General features: G+C 45.2%; 2 protein-coding genes and 1 long non-coding RNA gene across 4 annotated transcripts in view; 2 read left to right on the top strand and 1 right to left on the bottom strand.

Annotated features, from left to right (window-relative positions):
* Positions 1 to 11,437, top strand: part of LOC149972966 (uncharacterized) — a 280,595-nt gene extending 269,158 nt beyond the window's left edge. Inside the window, exon 3 of the long non-coding RNA XR_016490132.1 lies at positions 11,302 to 11,437. This is a non-coding gene — a long non-coding RNA (uncharacterized LOC149972966). The remainder of the gene's footprint in view (positions 1 to 11,301) is intronic.
* Positions 11,438 to 14,431: 2,994 nt separating this feature from the next.
* LOC110518924 (paired box protein Pax-4-like) lies at positions 14,432 to 18,523 on the top strand. Its single transcript, XM_036958474.2, is given in 10 exon segments — positions 14,432 to 14,465; positions 14,636 to 14,766; positions 14,993 to 15,208; positions 15,317 to 15,407; positions 15,519 to 15,665; positions 15,911 to 15,993; positions 16,093 to 16,165; positions 17,428 to 17,507; positions 17,711 to 17,807; positions 18,101 to 18,523. Coding segments are annotated over 10 exon segments (1,326 nt in total). The 3' UTR covers positions 18,475 to 18,523.
* Positions 18,524 to 21,497: 2,974 nt separating this feature from the next.
* LOC110501011 (hepatocyte growth factor) overlaps positions 21,498 to 26,662 on the bottom strand; it is a 44,854-nt gene continuing 39,689 nt past the window's right edge. For both annotated transcript variants that reach the window (XM_090213657.1, XM_090213658.1), the window contains exons 15-18: positions 25,742 to 25,879; positions 25,459 to 25,565; positions 24,343 to 24,485; positions 21,498 to 24,183 (exon numbers count right to left, since the gene is read on the bottom strand). In XM_090213657.1, coding sequence (XP_090069783.1) covers positions 23,956 to 24,183; positions 24,343 to 24,485; positions 25,459 to 25,565; positions 25,742 to 25,879 — 616 coding nt within the window. In that variant the 3' untranslated portion in view covers positions 21,498 to 23,955. The remainder of the gene's footprint in view (positions 24,184 to 24,342; positions 24,486 to 25,458; positions 25,566 to 25,741; positions 25,880 to 26,662) is intronic.

Genomic DNA, 26,662 nt, shown 5'->3' with positions numbered 1-26,662 from the left:
AATCCGACAAAGACAGGAGCAGAAACAGAGAGAGATATAGAGGACTAATCAGAGGGAAAAAGGGAACAGGTGGGAAAAGGGGTGACGAGGTAGTTAGGAGGAGACAAGGAACAGCTGGGGGAAAGAGGGGGAGAAAAGGTAACCTAATAACGACCAGCAGAGGGAGACAGGGTGAAGGGAAAGGACAGAAACAAGACACAACATGACAATACATGACAGTACCCCCCCACTCACCGAGCGCCTCCTGGCGCACTCGAGGAGGAAACCTGGCGGCAACGGAGGAAATCATCGATCAGCGCACGGTCCAGCACGTCCCGAGAGGGAACCCAACTCCTCTCCTCAGGACCGTACCCCTCCCAATCTACTAGGTACTGATGACCACGGCCCCGAGGACGCATGTCCAAAATCCTACGGACCCTGTAGATGGGTGCGCCCTCGACAAGGATGGGGGGGGGGGGGGAAGACGAGCGGGGGCGCGAAGAACGGGCTTGACACAGGAGACATGGAAGACCGGGTGGACGCGACGAAGATATCGCGGAAGAAGAAGTCGAACTGCGACAGGATTAATGATCTGGGAAATACGGAACGGACCAATGAACCGCGGGGTCAACTTGCGAGAAGCGGTCTTAAGGGGAAGGTTCTGAGTGGAGAGCCAAACTCTCTGACCGCGACAATATCTAGGACTCTTAGTTCTACGCTTATTAGCAGCCCTCACAGTCTGCGCCCTATAACGGCAAAGTGCAGACCTGACCCTCTTCCAGGTGCGCTCGCAACGTTGGACAAAAGCCTGAGCGGAGGGGACGCTGGACTCGGCGAACTGAGATGAGAACAGCGGAGGCTGGTACCCGAGGCTACTCTGAAAAGGAGATAGCCCGGTCGCAGACGAAGGAAGCGAGTTGTGGGCGTATTCTGCCCAGGGGAGCTGTTCTGACCAAGACGCAGGGTTGCGAAAAGAAAGACTGCGTAAGATGCGACCAATAGTCTGATTGGCCCGTTCTGCTTGACCGTTAGACTGGGGGTGAAAGCCGGAAGAGAGACTGACGGAAGCCCCAATCAAACGGCAAAACTCCCTCCAAAATTGAGACGTGAATTGCGGACCTCTGTCCGAAACGACGTCTGACGGAAGGCCATGAATTCTGAAAACATTCTCGATGATGATTTGTGCCGTCTCTTTAGCAGAAGGAAGCTTAGCAAGGGGAATAAAATGAGCCGCCTTAGAGAACCTGTCGACAACCGTAAGAATAACAGTCTTCCCCGCTGACGAAGGCAGTCCGGTGACAAAATCTAAGGCGATGTGAGACCACGGTCGAGAGGGAATGGGAAGCGGCCTGAGACGGCCGGCAGGAGGGGAGTTACCGGACTTAGTCTGCGCGCAGACCGAACAAGCAGCCACGAAGCGACGCGTGTCATGCTCCCGGGTGGGCCACCAAAAACGCTGGCGAATGGAAGCAAGCGTACCCCGAACGCCAGGGTGGCCGGCTAACTTGGCAGAGTGAGCCCACTGAAGAACGGCCAGACGAGTAGGAACGGGAACGAAAAGAAGGTTCCTGGGACAAGAGCGCGGCGACGAAGTTTGAGTGAGTGCTTGCTTTACCTGCCTCTCAATTCCCCAGACAGTCAACCCGACAACACGCCCCTCAGGGAGAATCCCCTCGGGGTCAGTGGAGGCTACTGAAGAACTGAAGAGACGAGATAAAGCATCAGGCTTGGTGTTCTTAGAGCCCGGACGATAAGAAATCACGAACTCGAAACGAGCGAAAAACAGCGCCCAGCGCGCCTGACGCGCATTAAGTCGTTTGGCAGAACGGATGTACTCAAGGTTCCTATGGTCAGTCCAAACGACAAAAGGAACGGTCGCCCCCTCCAACCACTGTCGCCATTCGCCTAGGGCTAAGCGGATGGCGAGCAGTTCGCGGTTTCCCACATCATAGTTACGTTCCGACGGCGACAGGCGATGAGAAAAATACGCGCAAGGGTGGACCTTGTCGTCAGAGAGGGAGCGCTGAGAAAGAATGGCTCCCACGCCCACCTCTGACGCGTCAACCTCGACCACGAACTGTCTAGAGACGTCAGGTGTAACAAGGATAGGAGCGGATGTAAAACGATTCTTGAGGAGATCAAAAGCTCCCTGGGCGGAAACGAACCACTTAAAGCACGTCTTGACAGAAGTAAGGGCTGTGAGAGGAGCTGCCACCTGACCGAAATTACGGATGAAACGACGATAGAAGTTTGCGAAGCCGAGAAAGCGCTGCAGCTCGACGCGTGACTTAGGGACGGGCCAATCAATGACAGCCTGGACCTTAGCGGGATCCATCTTAATGCCTTCAGCGGAAATAACAGAACCGAGAAATGTGACGGAGGAGGCATGAAAAGTGCACTTCTCAGCCTTCACAAAAAGACAATTCTCTAAAAGGCGCTGGAGGACACGTCGAACGTGCTGAACATGAATCTGGAGTGACGGTGAAAAAATCAGGATATCGTCAAGGTAAACGAAAACAAAGATGTTCAGCATGTCTCTCAGGACATCATTGACTAATGCCTGAAAGACAGCTGGAGCGTTAGCGAGGCCGAAAGGAAGAACCCGGTATTCAAAGTGCCCTAACGGAGTGTTAAACGCCGTCTTCCACTCGTCCCCCTCCCTGATGCGCACGAGATGGTAAGCGTTACGAAGGTCCAACTTAGTGAAAAACCTGGCTCCCTGCAGGATCTCGAAGGCTGAAGACATAAGAGGAAGCGGATAACGATTCTTCACTGTTATGTCATTCAGCCCTCGATAATCTATGCAGGGGCGCAGGGACCCGTCCTTCTTCTTAACAAAAAAAAACCCCGCTCCGGCGGGAGAGGAGGAGGGGACTATGGTACCGGCGGCAAGAGCTACAGACAAATAATCTTCGAGAGCCTTACGTTCGGGAGCCGACAGAGAGTATAGTCTACCCCGGGGGGGAGTGGTTCCCGGAAGGAGATCAATACTACAATCATACGACCGGTGTGGAGGAAGAGAGGTGGCCCTGGACCGACTGAACACCGTGCGCAGATCGTGATATTCCTCCGGCACCCCTGTCAAATCACCAGGCTCCTCCTGTGAAGAAGAGACAGAGGAAACAGGAGGGATAGCAGACATTAAACATTTCACATGACAAGAGACGTTCCAGGAGAGGATAGAATTACTAGACCAATTAATAGAAGGATTATGACAAACTAGCCAGGGATGGCCCAAAACAACAGGTGTAAAAGGTGAACGAAAAGTTAAAAAAGAAATGGTTTCGCTATGATTACCAGAGACAGTGAGGGTTAAAGGTAGCGTCTCACGCTGAATCCTGGGGAGAGGACTACCATCCAAGGCGAACAAGGCCGTGGGCTCCCTTAACTGTCTGAGAGGAATGTCATGTTCCCGAGCCCAGGTCTCGTCCATAAAACAGCCCTCCGCCCCAGAGTCTATTAAGGCACTGCAGGAAGCTGACGAACCTGGACCGACAAGGTAGTGCAGGATCTTGAAGGAGAGACAGGAGTAGTAGCGCTCACCAGTAGCCCTCCGCTTACTGATGAGCTCTGGCTTTTACTGGACATGAAGTGACAAAATGACCAGCGGAACCGCAATAGAGACAGAGGCGGTTGGTGATTCTCCGTTCCCTCTCTTTAGTCGAGATGCGGATACCTCCCAGCTGCATAGGCTCAGCACCCGAGCCGGCAGAGGAAGATGGTAGTGATGCGGAGAGGGGGGCAACGGAGAACGCGAGCTCCTTTCCACGAGCTCGGTGACGAAGATCAACCCGTCGCTCAATGCGAATAGCGAGTTCAATCAAGGAATCCACGCTGGAAGGAACCTCCCGGGAGAGAATCTCATCCTTTACCTCTGCGCGGAGACCCTCCAGAAAACGAGCGAGCAAAGCCGGCTCGTTCCAGCCACTGGAGGCAGCAAGAGTGCGAAACTCAATAGAGTAGTCTGTTATGGATTGATTACCTTGACATAGGGAAGACAGGGCCCTGGAAGCCTCCTCCCCAAAAACAGATCGATCAAAAACCCGTATCATCTCCTCCTTAAAGTCCTGATACTGGTTAGTACACTCAGCCCTTGCCTCCCAGATTGCCGTGCCCCACTCACGAGCCCGTCCAGTAAGGAGAGATATGACGTAGGCGATACGAGCAGTGCTCCTGGAGTAAGTGTTGGGCTGGAGAGAAAACACAATATCACACTGGGTGAGGAACGAGCGGCATTCAGTGGGCTCCCCAGAGTAACACGGCGGGTTATTGATTCTGGGCTCCGGAGATTCGAAAGCCCTGGAAGTGGCCGGTGGATCGAGGCGGAGATGGTGAACCTGTTCTGTGAGGTTGGAGACTTGGGTGGCCAGGGTCTCAACGGCATGTCGAGCAGCAGACAATTCCTGCTCGTGTCTGCCTAGCATCGCTCCCTGGATCTCGACGGCTGAGTGGAGAGGATCCGAAGTCGCTGGGTCCATTCTTGGTCGGATTCTTCTGTTACGGTGCGTGAATGAGGACCCAAAAGCGAATTAACGTAAACAGAGCTTCTTTAATAACAAAACATACGTAGGCTCAGATGGACCGGCAGATTCCGACAGGACAGGACAAGGTTGCAGCAAACATGACGATAGTCTGGTTCAGGCATGAATAACACAAACAAGAATCCGACAAAGACAGGAGCAGAAACAGAGAGAGATATAGAGGACTAATCAGAGGGAAAAAGGGAACAGGTGGGAAAAGGGGTGACGAGGTAGTTAGGAGGAGACAAGGAACAGCTGGGGGAAAGAGGGGGAGAAAAGGTAACCTAATAACGACCAGCAGAGGGAGACAGGGTGAAGGGAAAGGACAGAAACAAGACACAACATGACAATACATGACACAATTAATCTTAATGGTTGTACAGTCGTCTCAAATAAAACTGTGAAGGACCTCGGCGTTACTCTGGACCCTGATCTCTCTTTTGAAGAACATATCAAGACCATTTCAAGGACCGCTTTTTTCCATCTACGTAACATTGCAAAAATCCGAAACTTTCTGTCCAAAAATTATGCAGAAAAATTAATCCATGCTTTTGTCACTTCTAGGTTAGACTACTGCAATGCTCTACTTTCCGGCTACCCGGATAAAGCACTAAATAAACTTCAGTTAGTGCTAAATACGGCTGCTAGAATCCTGACTAGAACCAAAAAATGTGATCATATTACTCCAGTGCTAGCCTCCCTACACTGGCTTCCTGTCAAAGCAAGGGCTGATTTCAAGGTTTTACTGCTAACCTACAAAGCATTACATGGGCTTGCTCCTACCTATCTCTCTGATTTGGTCCTGCCGTACATACCTACACGTACGCTACGGTCACAAGACGCAGGCCTCCTAATTGTCCCTAGAATTTCTAAGCAAACAGCTGGAGGCAGGGCTTTCTCCTATAGAGCTCCATTTTTCTGGAACGGTCTGCCTACCCATGTCAGAGACGCAAACTCAGTCTCAACCTTTAAGTCCTTACTGAAGACTAATCTCTTCAGTGAGTCATATGATTGAGTGTAGTCTGGCCCAGGAGTGGGAAGGTGAACGGAAAGGCTTTGGAGCAACGAACCACCCTTGCTGTCTCTGCCTGGTCGGTTCCCCTCTTTCCACTGGGATTCTCTGCCTCTAACCCTATTACAGGGGCTGAGTCATTGGCTTACTGGGGCTCTCTCATACCGTCCCTGGGGGGGGTGCGTCACCTGAGTGGGTTGATTCACTGATGTGGTCATCCTGTCTGGGTTGGGCCGTGGCGGAGATCTTTGTGGGCTATACTCAGCCTTGTCTCAGGATAGTAAGTTGGTGGTTGAAGATATCCCTCTAGTGGTGTGGGGGCTGTGCTTTGGCAAAGTGGGTGGGGTTATATCCTTCCTGTTTGGCCCTGTCCGGGGGTGTCCTCGGATGGGGCCACAGTGTCTCCTGACCCCTCCTGTCTCAGCCTCCAGTATTTATGCTGCAGTAGTTTATGTGTCGGGGGGCTAGTGTCAGTTTGTTATATCTGGAGTACTTCTCCTGTCCTATTCGGTGTCCTGTGTGAATTGAAGTGTGCTCTCTCTAATTCTCTCTTTCTCTCTTTCTCTCTCTCGGAGGACCTGAGCCCTAGGACCATGCCTCAGGACTACCTGACATGATGACTCCTTGCTGTCCCCAGTCCACCTGGCCGTGCTGCTGCTCCAGTTTCAACTGTTCTGCCTTATTATTATTCGACCATGCTGGTCATTTATGAACATTTGAACATCTTGGCCATGTTCTGTTATAATCTCCACCCGGCACAGCCAGAAGAGGACTGGCCACCCCACATAGCCTGGTTCCTCTCTAGGTTTCTTCCTAGATTTTGGCCTTTCTAGGGAGTTTTTCCTAGCCACCGTGCTTCTACACCTGCATTGCTTGCTGTTTGGGGTTTTAGGCTGGGTTTCTGTACAGCACTTTGAGATATCAGCTGATGTACGAAGGGCTATATAAATAAATTTGATTTGATGATTTGATTTGATGATCTCAGGAGCGCGTATAGTCTGGTGCGTATTCGGAAGGGAGACGAGTGGAAAACCGCATTTAGTACCACATCGGGCCACTATGAGTACCGCGTCATGCCGTATGGGTTAAAGAATGCTCCAGACGTTTTCCAATCCTTTATAGACGAGATTCTCAGGGACCTGCACGGGCAGGGAGTGGTTGTTTATATCGATGACATTCTGATCTACTCAGCCACTCACGCCGTCCAGCGGAGTGTAACTATGATGTGGGGGACCGGGAGTTGTTAGCGGTGGTCAGGGCTCTGAAGGTGTGGAGACACTGGCTTGAAACAATTTTTCGGCGACGCCGGCCTACTAGCTGCCACTGATTATTTTCTCCCCCTCCTTATGTGTTTATTGATTGCTGAAGACACATTGTGCAGAGCAGGCGCAGGATATCCTGGGCCGTATAGACATACTGGCGGCCAGATGCACTGATCCGGCACCCTCCGACCTGGCTGGATGCCCACTAGCCAGGCCGATTCGAGGAGCTGGAAGGTAGCGCACCGAGCTGTGAATGCGCACTGGAAACACCATGCGCTCCACCGCATAACATGGTGCCTGACCAGTATTACGCTCGCCACGGTAAGCACGGGGAGTTGGCTCAGGTCTCCAACCTGACTCAGCCTCTCGTGCCTGCTCCGTTGCCGTGACTCCTGGTAGCGAAGTCGTTCCTCCCTCGCTACTTCAGCCTGTTTCCATGGCAGGGTCTTGTCCCATACTATAACCTCCTCCCATGTCCAAGATGTCCTCCATTCTCTCTTCTCCCGGGCCCAGGATCCCTGCTCCTCCTGGCCACGCTGCTTGGTCCCTTGGTGGTGGGTAGTTCCGTCGTAAGAAGTGGACCAAAGTGCAGCGTGGTGAGTGTACATTTCTGTTTATTTAGGTAAATGTCGCCAACAAAACAAAGAAACGACCGTGAAGCTTAACATAGGCTATAATGTATCTAACAAAGTCAACTACCCACACTGAAAGAAGGGAAAAAGGGCTACCTAAGTATGATTCCCAATCAGAGACAACGATAGACAGCTGTCCATGATTGAGAACCATACCCGGCCAAAACATAGAAATAAAGAAACATAGAAAACAAAACATGGAATGCCCACCCCACATCACACCCTGACCTAACCAAATAGAGAAATAAAATGGCTCTCTAAGGTCAGGGCGATTATAGAAAAATAATAAGTACACAGATATTCAGATATTCTAAACTAAGTATCTTGCTAACTTTCAAATTGTCACGCTCTGACCTTAGACAGCCGTTTTATTTCTCTATTTGGTGAGGTCAGGGTGTGAGGTGGGGTGGGCATTCTATGTTTTGTATTTACAACTTTGGTTTTGGCCGAGTGTGGTTCCCAATCAGAGGCAGCTGTCTATTGTTGACTCTGATTGGGGATCATACTTAGGTAGCCCTTTTTCCCTCCTTCTGTGTGGGATCTTGTCTTTGTTCATGTGCATGTTGTTTGCACGACGAAGCTGTTCGGTCGTTGTATTGTTTATTGCTTTTGGTGTACAGTGAAAATTAAAAGGAAATGTACGCTTACCACGCTGCACCTTGGTCTCCTTCTGATGACATTTGTTACACAAATGTAGTAACAGGTCCATGTAGAATAAACAACCCTTAACATAACAATGTGCTAACATAACAATGTGCACCTTTCATCTTTCATTGTCATTCCCTGCTGATACAGATACTGTGCTTATCGCAATTTTGTCTGGTAGTAAATGGGGCTACCTTGGCAAACATGTCAGAGTGGTCATACCTTCCTGTGTGGTGTCTCATATACAACAGGAGTTCCCTGATCCTGGTGCAGAATACACAGGGTTTCTCGCTCCCCATTTTGACTGATACCATTAAATTCAATAATAAAAACAGACAATACAAGTAAAAGTTGTGTCTAGTAAAATGTTAATACCGAGTACCAGGTCTCTCTCCATTCAGATGAATCAGTATTCATTCCGTCTGTCAGTCTGGACTTCATCATCTTGCAAGTCTCCATCTGTTGGTACCATACATGTTTCTGTGAACACCCTAACCCTAACCCTACAAAGTCACTGTTCTATTACCAATGACAGTTAGGATAGGTAATATCTGACACACAAACAGGTACTATGTTGAAGTTTGAACAGGTCAGTATAAACCTACCCAAATATGATCTCCCCACCAAACGACTGAGGATGCCATCTGGCAAAAGCATCTCCAGTCCATCTGTAGAAATAGGCAGAGTTGAGGCAGAGCTTATCAGTGACACACTGACTGAAAATGGTGTTGTTATTACTGGACTTGTGGGTGTGTTGAGTGTCAGGTCTCTCTGCATCTCATGCATCTGTGAAGAAATACACACAGTCACTGTTCTATTACCAATGGCAGTTATGATAGGTGATATCTGGCACACAAATATATACTACATTGAACAAAAATAGAAATGCAACATGTAAAGTGTTGGTCCCATGTTTCATGAGCTGAAATAAAAAATCCCAGACATTTTCAATACGCACAAAAACCTTATTTCGCTCAAATTTTGTGCACAAATTTGTTTACGTCCCTACCATAAGCTGCCTCCAAAGTAATTTTGGAGAATTTGGCTGTAGGCCAACCAAGAATCTTGACTGAAATGCTTTTTTTCATTTATGTATGACAATGTGAATGGTTTCCATCCCAGTGCTGACAGATGGGGAAATCATGCGGGAGTGAGCCTGACGGTTGCTGGCATCAATATCTCAGGTGCCTCTCCAACCCAATGTGTGATCGTGTGTCTGTGTGTGTATATCGGAGGGGTTGGATAAAAAAGCAGAGGACACACTTCCATCTCATAAGGACTAATACAAGTTTATCTCATCTTCATTTAGTTTAGCTGATGAAATCTATTTTCTCCAGCTGATCTGTAACTGCAGCAGCAACAACCGTCTCTCCTTTTCACTGGGATCTTTGCACCATATCCCCATCCCAAATGGCCCTTTGCACCATATCCCCATCCCAAATGGCCCTTTGCACCATATCCCCATCCCAAATGGCCCTTTGCACCATATCCCCATCCCAAATGGCCCTTTGCACCATATCCCCATCCCAAATGGCCCTTTGTACCATATCCCCATCCCAAATGGCCCATTGCACCATATCCCCATCCCAAATGGCCCTTTGTACCATATCCCCATCCCAAATGGCCCTTTGTACCATATCCCCATCCCAAATGGCCCTTTGTACCATATCCCCATCCCAAATGACCCTTTGCACCATATCCCCATCCAACATTGGCCCTTTGTACCATATCCCCATCCCAAAGGGCCCTTTGTACCATATCCCCATCCCAAATGGCTCTTTGTAGTGCACTTTTCACCAGGGCTCATAAGGATCTGCTTAAAAGTAGACACTACACTTGACTTACACTTGACTTACTTGACTTAAATCAAACACAATAATGACAAGATATTTACGTTTTAGTCATTTAGCAGACACTCTTATAAAGAGAAACTAGGGTTGCGTGCCTTGCTCAAGGGCACATCAACAGATTTTTCACCTAATCAGCTCAGAGATTCAAACCCACAACCTTTCAGTTACTGGCCCAATTGCACTTAACTACTAGGCTACCTGCCTAGTTTTCCTGATATTAGAATTGAATACCCAATATGAACTCTGTTACATCAATGCATTGGTTGAGCAAACAGTTTCAGAACACCTTGATGACTCTGAGGGTGATGTTAATGGAGCAGGACACATGGGTTCAATCTTCACTGTCCCAGCAATAGACACCAACCCAATGATTATGAACTGTAATGTAGAAAACAGGTCAAGCAAACAGGATATGACTCACAAGGTTGCTTCCTGTCACAACCAAACGGTGTGCTCATTCACTCACTTTCTCTTTCTCAGTCATTATTGATATTGTTGTACTGTAATAAATTAAGAATTTGGCTTTTGGCTCATTGGGTTGAGGCTGACATACCCTGCCCAGCAGTTGTGTTCTACAATGGGGGTAACTCTTTCATTGTTAACATCTTGCGTCTGTCGATGATGTGAATGCAATGCAATGTTGGTTCAAAACCTTTTCTGACACATTAGTTTAGTGTAAGATATAATTGACTGTTTGAATATGATGGATGAAATACCTTTGTGCCTGAAGTGATTTTATGAATATTATGTGGAAAGTATTTTCAAGCTTATGTGTGGCATGAAGAGTGTGTGCTCCTACTATTATAACAACTTGGGTGCCATTGTAGCAATCCAGATTCATACCATGTTCATACATTTAATGGTGTTAAGAATGAACAAGAATTCAGGAGAGAGGACCAGACTAGAACGCAACTACCTTAACTAGCCTTGAACGCAGCTCCCTTGCAACTCAACAAGCACCAGCTTCTACTCGTTGACAATCAGCCTCCACGCCTGTTTGCAACACTGCAACATCAACATATGTAAAAATGGCAAGTTTCTATGTTTTGTAGAAAAAAAAGATAAAGATAAGTGTTTCCAGTGACAGAATCAACCAATTAGTAGACAGTAGGTAGGCAATATCTACTCACAATTGGTCAAAATCACATGATGCACATTGATGATGTATTTGGAAACACTTATCTTCCTCTACAAAACATAGAAACGCACTATTTTCACACATGTTGATGTTGGTGTGATGCGAGAAATGATGAATATGAAGTTGAAAAATTTTGAAGTTTCCCTTTAAACCTGACCAAACTAACATTCTGCCTCTGTTCTGCAGTGCATGTCTGTTGCACCACATTGCCTTACTAGCCTTATCAAGTGTTGCATCCCTCACCTTCTCCACCTTCTATATAGGATCTCTGACGTTCTTCCAAAGATCTCCTGGGGGGATTGGCGGCACCACAGCAGCCTATCTACCACGGCCTGATGATGATGTCTACCTGAGACTCTAAGCCAAACTCTACAGAGTCCATCCCCTGGATCCTTCACCTGCAGCCTATCTACCACGGATTGATGATGATGTCTACCTGAGACTCCAGGCCAAACTCTACAGAGTCCATCCCCTGGATCCTTCACCTGCAGCCTATCTACCACGGCATGATGATGATGTCTACCTGAGACTCCAAGCCAAACTCTACAGAGTCCATCCCCTGGATCCTTCACCTGCAGCCTATCTACCACGGCCTGATGATGATGTCTACCTGAGACTCCAAGCCAAACTCTACAGAGTTCATCCCCTGGATCCTTCACCGGCAGCCTATCTACCACGGCATGATGATGATGTCTACCTGAGACTCCAAGCCAAACTCTACAGAGTCCATCCCCTGGATCCTTCACCTGCAGCCTATCTACCACGGCCTGATGATGATGTCTACCTGAGACTCCAAGCCAAACTCTACAGAGTCCATTCCCTGGATCCTTCACCGGCAGCCCTTGGCTTCATCCCGTCCATTCTCACATCCATTCAATTTCCTTAATACATATTCTAAACCCATTTCGATGCCTGGTCCTTAAACTCGGGAATTTGAAATAGTTTTTTATTGACTTTGACAAGGAACACATTTACAAGTTATTTTATTTTTATTTTGCTAATAATTTCACAAAACCATCCACAAGCAAACTCGTGTTGCCTGCCCTCTCCATCCCATATTGGTTGTCTGTAGGCTACAGAGAAGCATACAGTAAAACAAGTATATTATTTCAAACAAAGATTTACAATAACTTCATAATACATCAGCAATATATAGAATATATAGGGTCAAATATGTTATATAGCAAATGTAGGATACACAAATCAGATCAAATGATTCAGTCATACTGACATTTGAACTATACAATGATGTGGTTGGTCTCAGACGCACAGTTTTGTTCACACAAATGATAGGCTACTTCTATAAGCATTATTTGGGGCTCAACGCTGCCTGATGTTGGCTGCCATGGAAACCATTAAATGTGCTTTTGTGCTAATATTTATCGAATTCCATATTCAATTTTAACAGTTCTTCCAAGTGAGGGTAAATTGATTCTTGTCATACTTCAGTGTGTAGAAATGCGCTAGAATGAAGGCTATATGACCCCACGTTGAGACGCATGAGGGAGCTCTGTGCGCTTTGGATAGGTTTATGGTACCCTTTTACGCGGGTAAAATGTTCATGTTTCTCTGCACCTAGGGACACAAGAAAGCACAAATTCACGTCGATAGAACCAAATAGAATGTTGTGTGTCATTGAGATATGGTCGATCTATGTTTAGAATTCTTCCTTAGGCCGAAATGGTGAGCCCTGCGAACATTTACGCACACAAGAATGTTTAACCATTTCCGTGCCCGCAGCGTGACTGTTTTATTAACCTTGGGTTGTACACACAAAATATGCAATAAAGTACTCCAAATCAATCGGGGCATGAACTCTGTTCCGTAATAAATAAATATGTTATTTGTCTTCTCTGTCTGTTGGCAAGGAGACCCTGGTGTCCAGAGCTGTTTATCAGCTATATACAATGCGTCCTCTACAGAAACTATAACCGTGCGCTAACTCGTGGGTTAATATATAATTTGGACCATATGGCATTTTAAAATCCACCCTTTATTTCAGTGGCACTTCGATCTGTGTGGACCCAGCTAATGATGCCCAATTAGTCATTAAACAGGACCAAAAGACGAGCCTTGTGTGGTTTCACATTTGCTAATATTTGCTTGTCAAATATTTTCTTTGAAACGTTTACAGCACATTTTATCTGCTGGCTGGTCAAGAGACATCTGCGACGGTTTTCCTCGTCCTTTTTTTCTAAATGAAAGTCCCAATTGGTCCCCCCACATTCGCCCTATCCGACTATTTGTTCATGCTTGAAAGAAAATGTAATAAAAGAGTCTGGATGATGGATTTATGATTTATCAGAAGCACTTTACCATATGGCAGTCGACATCGGGACAGGTTTTCAAATGTTAGCTTTAAAAAAAGGAGACTCGATCGGACTAATCTTAAACACTGACTTGGGAAAGGATGCTCAAGTCACGTGACCCGAGCCGTGTGGCTTGGAGATGGAATACAGTAAATGGAATTAACTTACATTTGGTGTCACGTGTGAAATTCGATTTTGAAAGGCCAAAATGAGTATCTTCAGTAGCCCTACAGAAAACATGGAGATTGTTCTTGACACAGCATATGGTCCACCTTCAGGATACAGTACTGTATTATACGCATCATTGTCTAGAGAGAGCAGTGGATGCGAGCTTCCTATTCCATTATATTATGTACCTTACCAAATAGTTATCAGAAATTTAATAGCCTAACGGACTAGCCTTGAAACCCGTTTAGATGGAAGCCTTTAGTCCACTGTAAAAACACTACATGTGAGATAGAAAATGTCCCTTGTTGGCCCTACAGTTTATTACATGGCATTGCATTCTTCTGCTTCAAGTTCACAATTGCAAAAGCTGTTTTAATAGGTCTAGTTAACCCATAATAAACTTTTTTTTTACAAAAATCTTGGGGCAACATTTTTGACGTTGAAAACAAATTTTACATTGGCACTTTATAAGGGTCATCCATATTTATATCCTATAATATGTGGGGTTAAAAATTTGTGGTTCGCAGCTTGACTTCCAGACAATCGAGTCTGAATAGACTGGGTTACTTGAGAGTCAGGTACAGTAGGCCTACATGCAATATTTACATTTCTCCTATCAGACCACTACGTCATCTTGAAAAGGCTGATAGGGTATATATTTGTGAAGTCGCGCGTGATTCCTGTCAGTGGCGACCTGTGCAACAGACAGGTGTGAAGTGGCATCCCCTCAGACTCCGAATATTCACATTTTACAGGTGAGGTGTTTTATGCACTTTACAATCAGGTCAGTGCATTTTGGGGAGGAAGTTCCTCATATAACAGTTTATTCTCGTTTATCAAAGGAACATCAACGCTGTATATTATACAGGAATTATCTTGTTGTTTCATTTGATACGGCTCGGAAGAACCAATTGACATGTGTGGAACGAATGTGGACCTGTCAAACGAAGGTAGGTCTATATTCAAACGAAGGACTAATTATAATTTGTTATTAGATGACTTATATTATTGGATTGAGTGGAGACATTTTTTCCAACAATATGCAAAGAAATATTTATGCATAAAGCGGTAAAATAGGTTTAAATCTTATAAAAGCTATTTTATTCTGTTCTTTTCTAAGGGAGCGGGTGTGTCAATCAGCTTGGTGGGGTGTTTCTGAACGGGAGGCCGCTTCCAGCATATAAAAGGAGGAAGATGATCGAACTGGCATCGGAAGGTGTGCGCCCATGCGAGATCTCCAGAATTCTGCAGGTGCGTATCAGCAGGCTTATAGGAGCTCGTGTTTGCGCCCTATTCGATATTATTCGATACATGAAAAGCATCATTTATTTTATTATTAATTTAACTTAATACATTAAATAGTTGTTAAATGGTGTGCTTTCAATGATCTAGTAGTACTTCTGTTATTGTGCTCTGATGGTGGATATAAATCGTGCGTCAATTCATGAAAACCCAAATGTGCACTCCGCGCTGGCAGGTGTCAAATGGCTGCGTCAGCAAGATTTTGAGCAGGTACCACAAAACCGGCCTCCTGGACCCGAAGGCGACCGGAGGTAGTAGACCTCGACTCCTCACCCCCAAAGTCATCTCGAAAATAATCGAATGCAAGACGAAAAACCCAACAACATTCGCCTGGGAAATCAGAAAAAAGCTCGCGGCCGAAAGAATCTGTAAATCGGCCAAAGTTCCCAGTGTAAGTGAGATCACAAGCTACACCAAAATGATACAAAGTGTGAACAACTGTGAGGGAAATAACTATATTTTTCGATTAATTTAAGCATTATTTTCTCCTTGTTAAAAGGTATCCTCTGTAAACCGAATTCTCAGGAAAATTCAACTCGACTCTGCGATGCTGAGTGTGGAGATTTCTGCGCACCACCCCAGATACCCAGGTAGGCTACACATCGTACATCTGGATCTGGGAGAAATACACACATGTATGCCACATTCACTGTGCGCAATTTGAAAAACATAGCCATATAGTCTACTTGTATGCATTCCAGGTCTTCTAGTGGGGACCCCAACGCAGTCAGTAGTGAAGGAGAGGGAGGAGATGGAGACAGTTGAGGTGAACGAGCTCCAGCCTCCCCGGCCCCAGCATCGCAACCGCACCACCTTCACCCTGGGGCAGTGCAGAGTGTTAGAGCAAGGTAGGCCTGTACAGTACTGTACTTTAGGCAGAACAATGTCCTACTTTTACTTCAACAACTGTTTATGTACATTTAGGCTGTGTGTTTATGTGGAGTGGATACATTAATGATTAGGCTTAAACGACTTAGTTTGATTGGACTTATTCCTATTTCAACAAGGCTTGTTTTAGAACAGTTGGACAAGTTGTTATCCTTTCAAGCTTTGAGTGCTCTCTCATTCTATTTCTTCCTCCCAAACGGAGCAGAATTCACACAGAGCCACTATGCAGACATGTTCACCAGGGAAAAACTGGCATCTGAGATCCAACTTCCAGAGGACACCATCAAGGTTACATGACACAAACTATGCATACAACCTATGTCATTTCCTGTAAATGTACCTGTAATACTGAGCTACATCTGTTATAATTGCCATTCCCCTTTGAAGGTGTGGTTCTCAAACAGAAGAGCAAAATGGAGGAGGGAAGCCAAGTATAAGAGCGGTGTCCACGGAGCACATAGTGAGTGTGTGTATTTTTGTTTATTATGGATCCCCATTTGCTGCAGCTAAGGCACCAGCTACTCTTCTTGGGGTCCAGCAACATTAAGGCAGTTAAAAACTATTTAAAATATTACATTACATTATATTTAATAGCACTTTTCACAACACATTAAGTGTGATCCCTCAGATACTACTCTACAATCACATCTCTACAGTACACAATCCATGTGTATGGGTGTGTAGAGTGTGTGTCTTATCATGTGTGTGTGTGTGTGTGTGTGTGTCTCTTCACAGTCCCCGCTGTTCCTTAAGGTGTATTTTTATCTGTTAAAAAAACAAACAGATTCTTCTGCTTGCATCTGTTACCTGATGTGGAATCGAGTTCCACGTTTGCCAATTGGTTGTGCAGCCAGACGTATTTGCTATTCCTTTTGCCTCATCCCTCTAAACCATAAAATGTTTCAATTCATCAATCCACAGGGACTTAACCGTTTTTACAGTCACTTTCTTTATGGGTCCATGCTTATTAGTAACTGGAAAAATCTATTTCATAAATGTGTCAAGTGCAGCGTCTGGTTGCTCCTCAACACACTGGCATTACACTGGGGTAGCAGGTAGACTAGTGGTTAGAGCGTTGGACTAGTAACCGAAAGGTTGTAAGATTGAATCCCTGAGCTGACAAGGTAAACATCTGTTGTTCTGCCCCTGAACAAGGCAGTTAACCCACTGTTCCTAGGCTGTCATTGAAAATAATGGCTGACTTGCCTAATTAAATAAAGGTAAAATAATGACACACCACAGACGAACAAATATTCTTCACATCAACAACAGAGGAATCACTACAACACCTCTTGTATGACCTCTCATAAAGTATATTAGACCCAGCCTTCAGAACGTTGGTTTTCCTAGATATGGCTACTATATTGTGATGACTACATACAATGGATTTGAATAGAGCTTTAAAGCACATTTCTGCTGCATTAGTAAACATGTGATCAATACATGTTGCTGATTTCATTCCTGTGCTGTTTGTAACTACCATGGTAGGATAACTGATAACCGGAACCAGGATGCAGGCACTGGTTGCAGTTTGAAGGTTTTTCTTGAGTGGGCAACGTGATGAAAGCCAGTCAATATTTAAATCACCCAGAAAATGTACCTCTGTTGGTATCACATACATGATCAAACATTTGACACGTTATCCAGATACTGACTGTTAGCAGTTGGTGGTCTGTAGCAGTTTGAGAGAGAGAGAATAACAGTTCATTTTTCTTTCAAAAGCTTCATTTCTGATGAACCAAAAGAACAAAGATTTCCCTTCAGTGAACTCCATGACAACAACCAACTCAATGTCTCAACAGGTACATAAACAAGCTACGCCCCCTGAAACATACAGCATTTCAGAAGTTTTAACACCATCTTGTTATGCAAATTGAGTATATACCGCTACAATTAAAAAACAATCCATGTGTAGTTAAGTGTTAATAACCTTGTAGCAAGTTACCAGCTGACTAACTAAATGTTATGTTTATCTTGTTTGGGGTGTCATTTCAACTGTGTTTAGACTCACTGGGGTCAGAGGGAGAGTTTGGGAGTACAGTTTGACACTTCATGCTCAGAAATCTCCCAGAGATATGGTCCAGCTACTACAATAGAGAGAGGTGATTAAGCGTTTATTATGTTTGTCTATAAGAAGGGGGCAAAGCCCTTCTTCTGGAGAGCCACTTACCATGCAGGTTTATGCTCCAGTCCTGCCCTAACTCAGCCAACTCCACAAGTCAACTACTCAGTTTCTCAAAGAGAACTTAGCAGGTGTGTTATAGGAGGGCCGAAGCAAACTCCTGCACATTCACCAGAGCTCCAGGATAATTGGCCAACCCTGCTTTAACCATTTCAGAGATGTACCTATAAAACACAATGTGTAGAGTGAATGAATGTACTACCTCACCTACAGGTATAGGAGGAACAGAAGTGTTGGGCTATAGAGGCATCTCCATTCCGCTTCCATCCTCAGCATCTCAATACTCAGGCAGCACCACGTTCCCATTGGTCCATCCCCAGGACGAGAGGACTCCATCGGCTCACCATGCAGAGAGATTCATTTTCCCATTGGCTCATCATTACACAGACGTGAGGACAGTCTTCCCATTGGCTCATCAGACTGAGAGGATGGGACATTCACTGAACTATCATTGGGATGATGGGTCAGATTTCCAATTTTCTCATCACCAAACAGATGAAAGGATTCTATTGGCTCATCACAGGGAGAGGACTGGTGGTCCATCGCTTATATGACAGAATGTCTCTCCCCTTTTCTCGCATCAGTGAATGTCAGAGCCAAACATTCTCACACACACACACACACACACACACACACACACACACACACACACACACACACACACACACACACACACACACACACACACACACACACACACACACACACACACACACACACACACACACACACACACACACACACACACACACACACACACACCTCTATGGCTCTGCTGATTACTACTGGGCAGGGTATGCAATAGAGTGGGTACAGAGACATTCCAATCGTGACCTAATGTGTTTAAAATGAAATTTCTACAGGCTATTACAACATATCTCAGTGAAATGTATGACTTTTTCTGTTTTGAAAAAGTATTTTCAGTAATAAAAAGCGAGTTTGTAATAGTTGTTATTAGTCCTTTGTTGATATACCCACTGAATTGTATCATATCATCAACTCTGAAGAGTTGAGAGACTACCATCTTTAGGCAGGAGAGGGAGACAGAGTCCTATGGATACATTATTTCTCTCGCTGCCAGACAAGTTAATCAGCTTGTTTGAGGGGATCAGTTTGAGTGGACACAGAATCCCTAATCTTGATCACATAATGCAAAGTTATTTTGGATGCAAGGTGCTTGGTAGATCAGTGATTCTGCAATGCAATCCATCTCAAACACACACAATCTCTTTGAGAGAAAGAAGAATGCTGACAGTGCAGTATCTCTTTTCTGTCAGTGCTCAGTATCGCCACAAGAAAGAGTCATACCCTGAGACCCAGACTAAGGTATCCCTGGGGGCCCAGACAAAGGTATCCCTGGGGGCCCAGACAAAGGTATCCCTGGGGGCCCAGACAAAGGTATCCCTGGGGGCCCAGACAAAGGTATCCCTGGGGACCCAGACAAAGGTATCCCTGGGGGCCCAGACAAAGGTATCCCTGGGGGCCCAGACAAAGGTATCCCTGGGGGCCCAGACAAAGGTATCCCTGGGGACCCAGACAAAGGTATCCCTGGGGACCCAGACAAAGGTATCCCTGGGGGCCCAGACTAAGGTATCCCTGGGGGCCAAGACTAAGGTTTCCCTGGGGGCCAGACTAAGGTATCCCTGGGTACCAAGTCTATTGTGTACACTGGGGCCCAGACTACGGTATCCCTGGGGGCCAAGACTATGGTATACCCTGGGGCCTAGATTACGGTATGAATGTCTGTTGCTCCGACTAAGTTGTTACAACAGTGATTCTGCTAATCAAGGTCCTACTGTAAATGTAATTGGTAGAGTCAGGAGAGTAAAATTATCATTGGAGCGAGAGTCTGAAGGAGGGTAGTTCTACAGGAGGAAGATTGGGCATCTCTGCTGTACTGCATCCCCTCCACTGGAAACGTAAACCAAAAGAGTTGCCCAAAAACACTGGAAGCCAAGAGACCGTTGTAGTTCTGTGAGGTTTTCCAGTGGCTCTTTTTGAATGAATATTTCCTCGATTACCCACACCCTCTCTGAAAATGTATTGAGGTTGAGCAGGCGAGGAGATGTCTGAGAAATGGCAGAAAGATGAGCTGAGATAGAACCATTAGCTCAGAGAGCGATCCAAGTTCAGTTTTTAAGATGGCCTTCTTTTGTAGGCTTTGGAAGGGAGCAGACATACTTCAGCACGGTGACTGAGCAGAATCAACACATAAACACAACACAGGGTCTGAGCATAAACTCCATAGCACTACTTACATATTTCTGAGGTCACTGCAACAAGCTTTTAAATGCCATAAATCATCATGGTTGATTGTTTGATTAAGGTTATTGCAAGAGGATCCCATTGTGTTTACAATGTTGCTCTTGCTTTTGGGAATAGTCCAGCACAAGGTTCACAAATTCCTTTTTTGAATGCTTTCCCTTTAAGATTCTTCCATAGTTTTTTTTCCAGTAGTGGAAAAAGTACCCAATTGTCAAAGTAACAATACCTTAATAGAAAATGACTCAAGTAAAAGTGAAAGACACCCAGTAAAATTCTACTTGAGTAAAAAGTCTAAAAGTATTTGGTTTTAAATATGCTTAAGTATCAAAAGTAAACGTAATTGCTCAAATATACTTAAGTATAAGAAGTAAAAGTATAAATGATTTATATTAAGCAACCCATTTTCTTGTATTTTTATTTATTTACGGATAGCCAGTGGCACACTCCAACATCAGTTACGAACGAAGCATGTGAGTTTAGTCCTCCAGATCACAGGCAGCAGGGATGAGCTCTAGAAAAGGACATGAACTAGACCATTTTCCTGTCCTGCTAAGCATTCAAAATGTAACAAGTACTTTTGGGTGTCATTCATACCGTAATCTGAAAATGTATGGCGTAAAACGTACATCATTTTCTTTAGAATGTAGTGAAGTAAAAGTTGTCAAAAAAATAAAGTAAAGATACCCCCAAAAACGACTTAAGTAATCATTTAATGTACTTTACACCACTGTGAATTTACCCAACAGACAAATCTTTTAAATGGATTTATTTCCCAGAAGCACCAGACGTGACCTATTGACTGTTGGGCTGTTAGTCCGGAAAAAGCGGGGGAAAAAGCTATTTCACGTCCCGTTATGATGAGGCACAAAGCCTTGGGGTTGGTTCGTGACAAGCCACCGCGGATGAGGCTGAGGTCAGCGCTGACATGTCGGCCATTTTCTCCTCAGCACCGAGGGGTCATGTATCAAATGAGAACCCCACATGACGGAAGAAGCATGCCACGGTGTCTAGTGTTGCCCAATTGCTGTCTAAGCGTGATCTGAACATCTCTAGCGCTGCCCAAACATTATGTAAGCATTAACCAAATGTTGCCACTCATCCTCTGGTCAGGAACTGGGTCATGGTGGACGGTGGCCATCCAAAACCCATAGACTGAGGTCTTATTGATATGATTGACATGGAAAGTGGGAAAATAATACCCAGAGTAAGAACTTGACCCAGAATATCTTGAATTGTGTTGAGAGGGTTTGCGTTGCAGAAAACTGTATTGCTGCAAGAATCTTTGTCTGAAGGTTTACTTTAGGAGACACACAGACACACAGACACACAGACACACAGACAAAAATAGTGAAACAAGCTGTAATTTACACTGTAAATGTAATATTAAAACGTGAATATAACAAAATCATATAGTATATAATATTAAGACCCAACCCGACCCTTTAAAAATAGCAGCTGTTATAGAGTTTACAGTATACAAGTTTATGAACAGAGTGACCATATATAGTAAAAAAACTATGTAAATCAGACATTGGAAGTGGAAAATAGTTTTTTTTACACACACTACTTTACATCCTATTTACATAACAGTAAAATACACTCACAGATCTCTGCGCCAATTCTATTGTACACTAGTGATTCCTGTCCACCTAAAAAAGGCACTGAACAGGTCAAATACTGTGAGATAGTTTAACCTAACACACTGAATATTTTAGGATATAGAAATTGGGTGAAATTCTAAGTCTTCTTAGGGGCCCAGTTTGAAGAGATCATTAGTCATACAGACACATCTGCTTTCTGTGATTATAAAAATGATGTCATGACTGGTTTTCAGCACTGAAATTATTACATTCCCCTATGTCATTACACTTACTGCATGTCAGTATTGTTAGAAGACAAATGACTGACAAAGTGGTATGTTTTGGAACACAACCCATACTTTTCATGTAATCCGTATGGCCATTCAGTGTACCTCCAATAATAATGATTGACAGAACATGTATCAAATAAAAAGCCGCCATAATCTTCACATCTTCTATTAGCGAGACGTGTCGCTTTGTCGACGTCAATCGCTGGCGCCCTCTCACGAGGGCCAGATGTATACAAATAAATAAATAGACTGCACACTACGTTCTAATCTGTTTAAATAGAAAACACAGTGTAGAGAGGAAGCAACTCCACTGACGTCTGGTGTGAGTGAGCCAAGGAAAGGCCCAGATCTATAAGACCTATTAAATAACACAGAGTGCCAGAAATACACTCAATAAGAAACTTCTAAATGTGTACTCTGACCACATAACGTACACGCAGCCCACCAGGGGCTAGTGTAGAGTTCCCTCAAAAACCGGAGACATGTTAGCCATGTAGGCTAACTGCTAACGTTTGGCTAAGTAACTGTTAGCATTAGCATTAGTTAGGTAATAGTTACTGAACAGGCTTTCCAAAAACAACCACTTGGTGAATGGAGAGAGTTAGGACCTGTCTAGAAACAACCTTTTGCTCATAGCCGCAAGCTAATAGCCCTACTCCCCAGGTACTGGTGTAGAGCAGTGTATACCAACTCCAGTCCTCAAGTATCCCCAACAGCACACATTTTTGTTGTAACCCTGGACAATCCTGATTCAACTCGAGGTGGGCTTGACGATTAGCTGAAAAATTGAATCAGGTGTGCTTGTCTGGGTCCACAACAGAAATGTGTGCTGTTGGGGGCACTGGAGGACTGGAGTTGGTATACACTGCTCTACACCAGTACCTGGGGAGTAGGGCTATTAGCTTGCAAAAGGTTGTTTCTAGAGAGGTCCTAACTCTCACCATTCACCAAGTGGTAACTTCTGAATGACTGAACTTCTAGCCATTACATCATGTGCCCTCAACGTGACCCAGTAGCCACGGACCGTACCAAGTCCTGTCTGGATCTCTCCTCGCATGGCTCTGGTTTTGGTTCTGATCAAATTCAAGTATTTTCCAGGAGACAATACTGAGTCATCCATACCATTCCTATTGTCTTGTGGGCGGAGTGAGAGAACAAATCAATTCACCCCTCTTTATGGCTTAAGAGTATTCATATATTTCACCCCAAAAAATAAGCTTTCCATGTCCTAGAAACTATTGTTTAGGAATGTTATTAAAGCTTATGCCTCAATCACAAAGACAGCGTCAATACATTTTGGTACAGAGGCAGTTGCAGTGTGTTCTTTGTGGTGCATACCTTGGATTTATCAAGGTATGCATCACATTGTATGCATAGACAGCTTGACAGAAATGGTAGCAGAAGGTGAATGTTGAACTTTTCTTGCACACAATCCAAATGATGCTAGGTACTACTTTGCATATTGACGCTATCAGTGTGATCAATGCGTAACAACCTGGTCCTGCATTAATCAATTTGCATATTATAAGAATCCTTCATATCCTTTTCAGCCTCTCTGAACATGTCATTGTATTCCCAGCCTCTGAACATCCCAAAATATATTTTCCATTCATGGTGGTTTTCCCCTCCCAAAACTGAGGCGACGTCCAGCCACGAAGCCCCAACATGGCTACTTCCCATAAAGTCAGTTTCCTCATTCTTACATCTCCCAACCGTCTTGTTAGTTAGGCATTCTCTGTTGGAGAGATCATTCTCCAGCCTCCCGGCTTGTGGTACAGTCCTAAATATTCCACCCCTCCTCTTACAGTGCTGTGGTCAGTCCTGAATGCTCCACCCCTCCTCTTGCAGGCTAGTGGTACAGTCCTGAATGCTCCACCCCTCCTCTTGCAGGCTAGTGGTACAGTCCTGAATGCTCCACCCCTCCTCTTGCAGACTAGTGGTACAGTCCTGAATGGAGCGGTTTGGTCTGTGCTTCTTCCAGTAGTTTTTCCTCCAACCTGGAGTAGTGTATGAAGACTTTGTGGATCCACCCTGAGTAGTAGGCCACATTGACGAAGATGGCGGGCCGCCGGGCCAGGGCACAGCCCCGGCCGTGGATGCTCACGCCCACGATGACTTTGCTCTCTCGCTCCTGACACACCAATGGGCCACCGTAGTCTCTCTGTGAGGGACAAACCAATAGCAGGTTAGCGTGGTGCTCATGCAGCCAATCAAAAGGCATTATGGTAGATATACTAATAGCTTGAAGTAATAACTGAGTCACACAATGTCGAGTCAATGCATGTTTCAGATAATTTAGAGTAATGTTTATGACACTCACCTCACACACTCCCTGGTCTTTCCTGCCCCCGGCACACACTTTGCTGTCGGTGACAGGCAGGGTTTTGTTGTGGAGCTCAGAACACCAGTCGTTACTGACCATGGGCAGACTCACAGCTTTCAGTGCCCCCTCATATCCTGTCCCTGAACAGGAAGTAGCCGGAAATAAAGCAGGAAACAGTCAGTCTACTGTCCAAACACCATTTCACCATGTTCCAAACCTATAACCTTAGACAACATGTTTGTCTATATGGTGTCATTGTGGGGGACTTTACTCACACATTCGACACATGATTTCCTAAGGCCTCTTTTCCAAATATCATGGATCTCTTGATCCAATACCCCCCAATCTCTTCACCACACCATAGCATGAAACAGAGGTCATACAGAACACACTTAGTGGCCAGTTTACTAGGTACACCCATCTAGTACCCGGTCAGAACCCTTTTGCCTCCAGAACTGCCTCAATTCTTTGGGGAATTGGAAACATTGCTCAATTGGTATCAAGGGACCTAAAGTGTGCCAGGAAAACGGTCTCCACACCATTACACCACCATCACCAGCCTGTACCGTTGACGCCAGGCAGGATGGGGCCATGGACTCATGCTGCTTACGCCAAATCCTGACTCTGCCATCAGCATGACGCAACAGGAACCAGGATTCATCTGACCAGATGATGTTTTTCCACTCCTTATTCACCAGTGTTGGTGATCGCGTGCTCACTGGGGACGTTTCTTCTTGTTTTTTGTTTGTTGCACCATTCTCAGTAAACCCTAGACACTGTTGTGGGTTAAAAGCCCAGGAGGCCAGCCGTTTCTGAGATACTGGACTTGGCAGGCCTGGCACCAACAATCATACCATGCTCAAAGTTGCTTTGGTCACTCGTTTTGCCCATTCTAACGTTCAGTCAAATAGTAACTTTATATAGCAAGCCACGGCCACGTGACTCACTGTCTGTAGGAGCAAAGCATTTTTGTGAATGGGGTCGTGTACCTAATAAACTGGCCATTGAGTGTATATAGATAATAAGACACCACACAGGGATAAGACACCACACAGGGATAAGACACCACACAGGGATAAGACACCACACAGGAACAGTCATGTAGGGCAGTACCTTTGGTCTCTCCCCAGCCGTACATGAGACAGTTGGTTCCATCTGTGACCCCACAGCCTGCTACTGGGAGCTGGATGGTGAAGGCATGCTCAGAGAGAGGGGCAGGCCTAGGCGTGGACACATAAACACATGAATGAATAAATAAATGGTTGCTGTGCCTACAATGTATGATTGAGAAGGAATTCATGGATGGATTGATTGATTGTATTTTTAAAATGTATTTTACCAGGTAAGTAAAATGGCTGACTGACTGTCTCACTGAATGAATGAATGCTATTCTTACTTGGCCAGTTTGAGCAGGGCCAGGTTGGATCCCTCCGGGCCACAGACCACGTGTGCGATGCGGAGCCTGGGGTGGTCCAAGGACGAGTTGAGGTGAAGGAGGCCCACCTGTACACTGTACTCACTCAGGTCTGGAACACTGAGGACCACAGAGACTACTGTCAGACACATTCCAAATAGGGTTGACCACACATTGACTAGTCAGTATAAACTGAATAATAGTATAAGAGGTATAAGCTGAAGAAAAGATTGGCCACAGCTTGTATAAACACTATAATACAATATAGTAAAATACAGTACTGCAGTATTCTACTCTATTCTCTGTATGAACACGTATCATTGGCCACATACTAACCAAAGCTACCAGCATCACTAAACTGACAATAGATTATAGAACGCCTCAGCATGCACTCTACAAACTCACTCAATCTGGCTCCTCAGCTAACTGTGTTCAATGACCCACTTACAGCACATTGCATAGTCAGCAAAAAGCTACTGAACTAATGCTGATGCCAATGGCCACAGTCTTGATGGAAGGAAGGTTCTGTAATGTCGGCATGAGGAGTACAGCTAAACCACTCACTAGGAGTACAGCTAAACCACTCACGAGGAGTACAGCTAAACCACTCACGAGGAGCACAGCTAAACCACTCACGAGGAGCACAGCTAAACCACTCACTAAGAGTACAGCTAAACCACTCACTAGGAGTACAGCTAAACCACTCACTAGGAGTACAGCTAAACCACTCACTAGGAGTACAGCTAAACCACTCACTAGGAGTACAGATAAACCACCCACTAGGAGTACAGCTAAACCACTCACTAGGAGTACAGCTAAACCACTCACTAGGAGTACAGATAAACCACCCACTAGGAGTACAGCTAAACCACTCACTAGGAGTACAGCTAAACCACTCACTAG

Source organism: Oncorhynchus mykiss, chromosome 21 (assembly GCF_057628025.1).
Source record: "Oncorhynchus mykiss isolate SJ-2025 chromosome 21, ASM5762802v1, whole genome shotgun sequence".
NCBI classification, from domain to species: domain Eukaryota; kingdom Metazoa; phylum Chordata; class Actinopteri; order Salmoniformes; family Salmonidae; genus Oncorhynchus; species Oncorhynchus mykiss.
The sequence above is the reverse complement of the archived record's forward strand: the minus strand, read 5'-3'. Positions and strand labels throughout refer to the sequence as shown.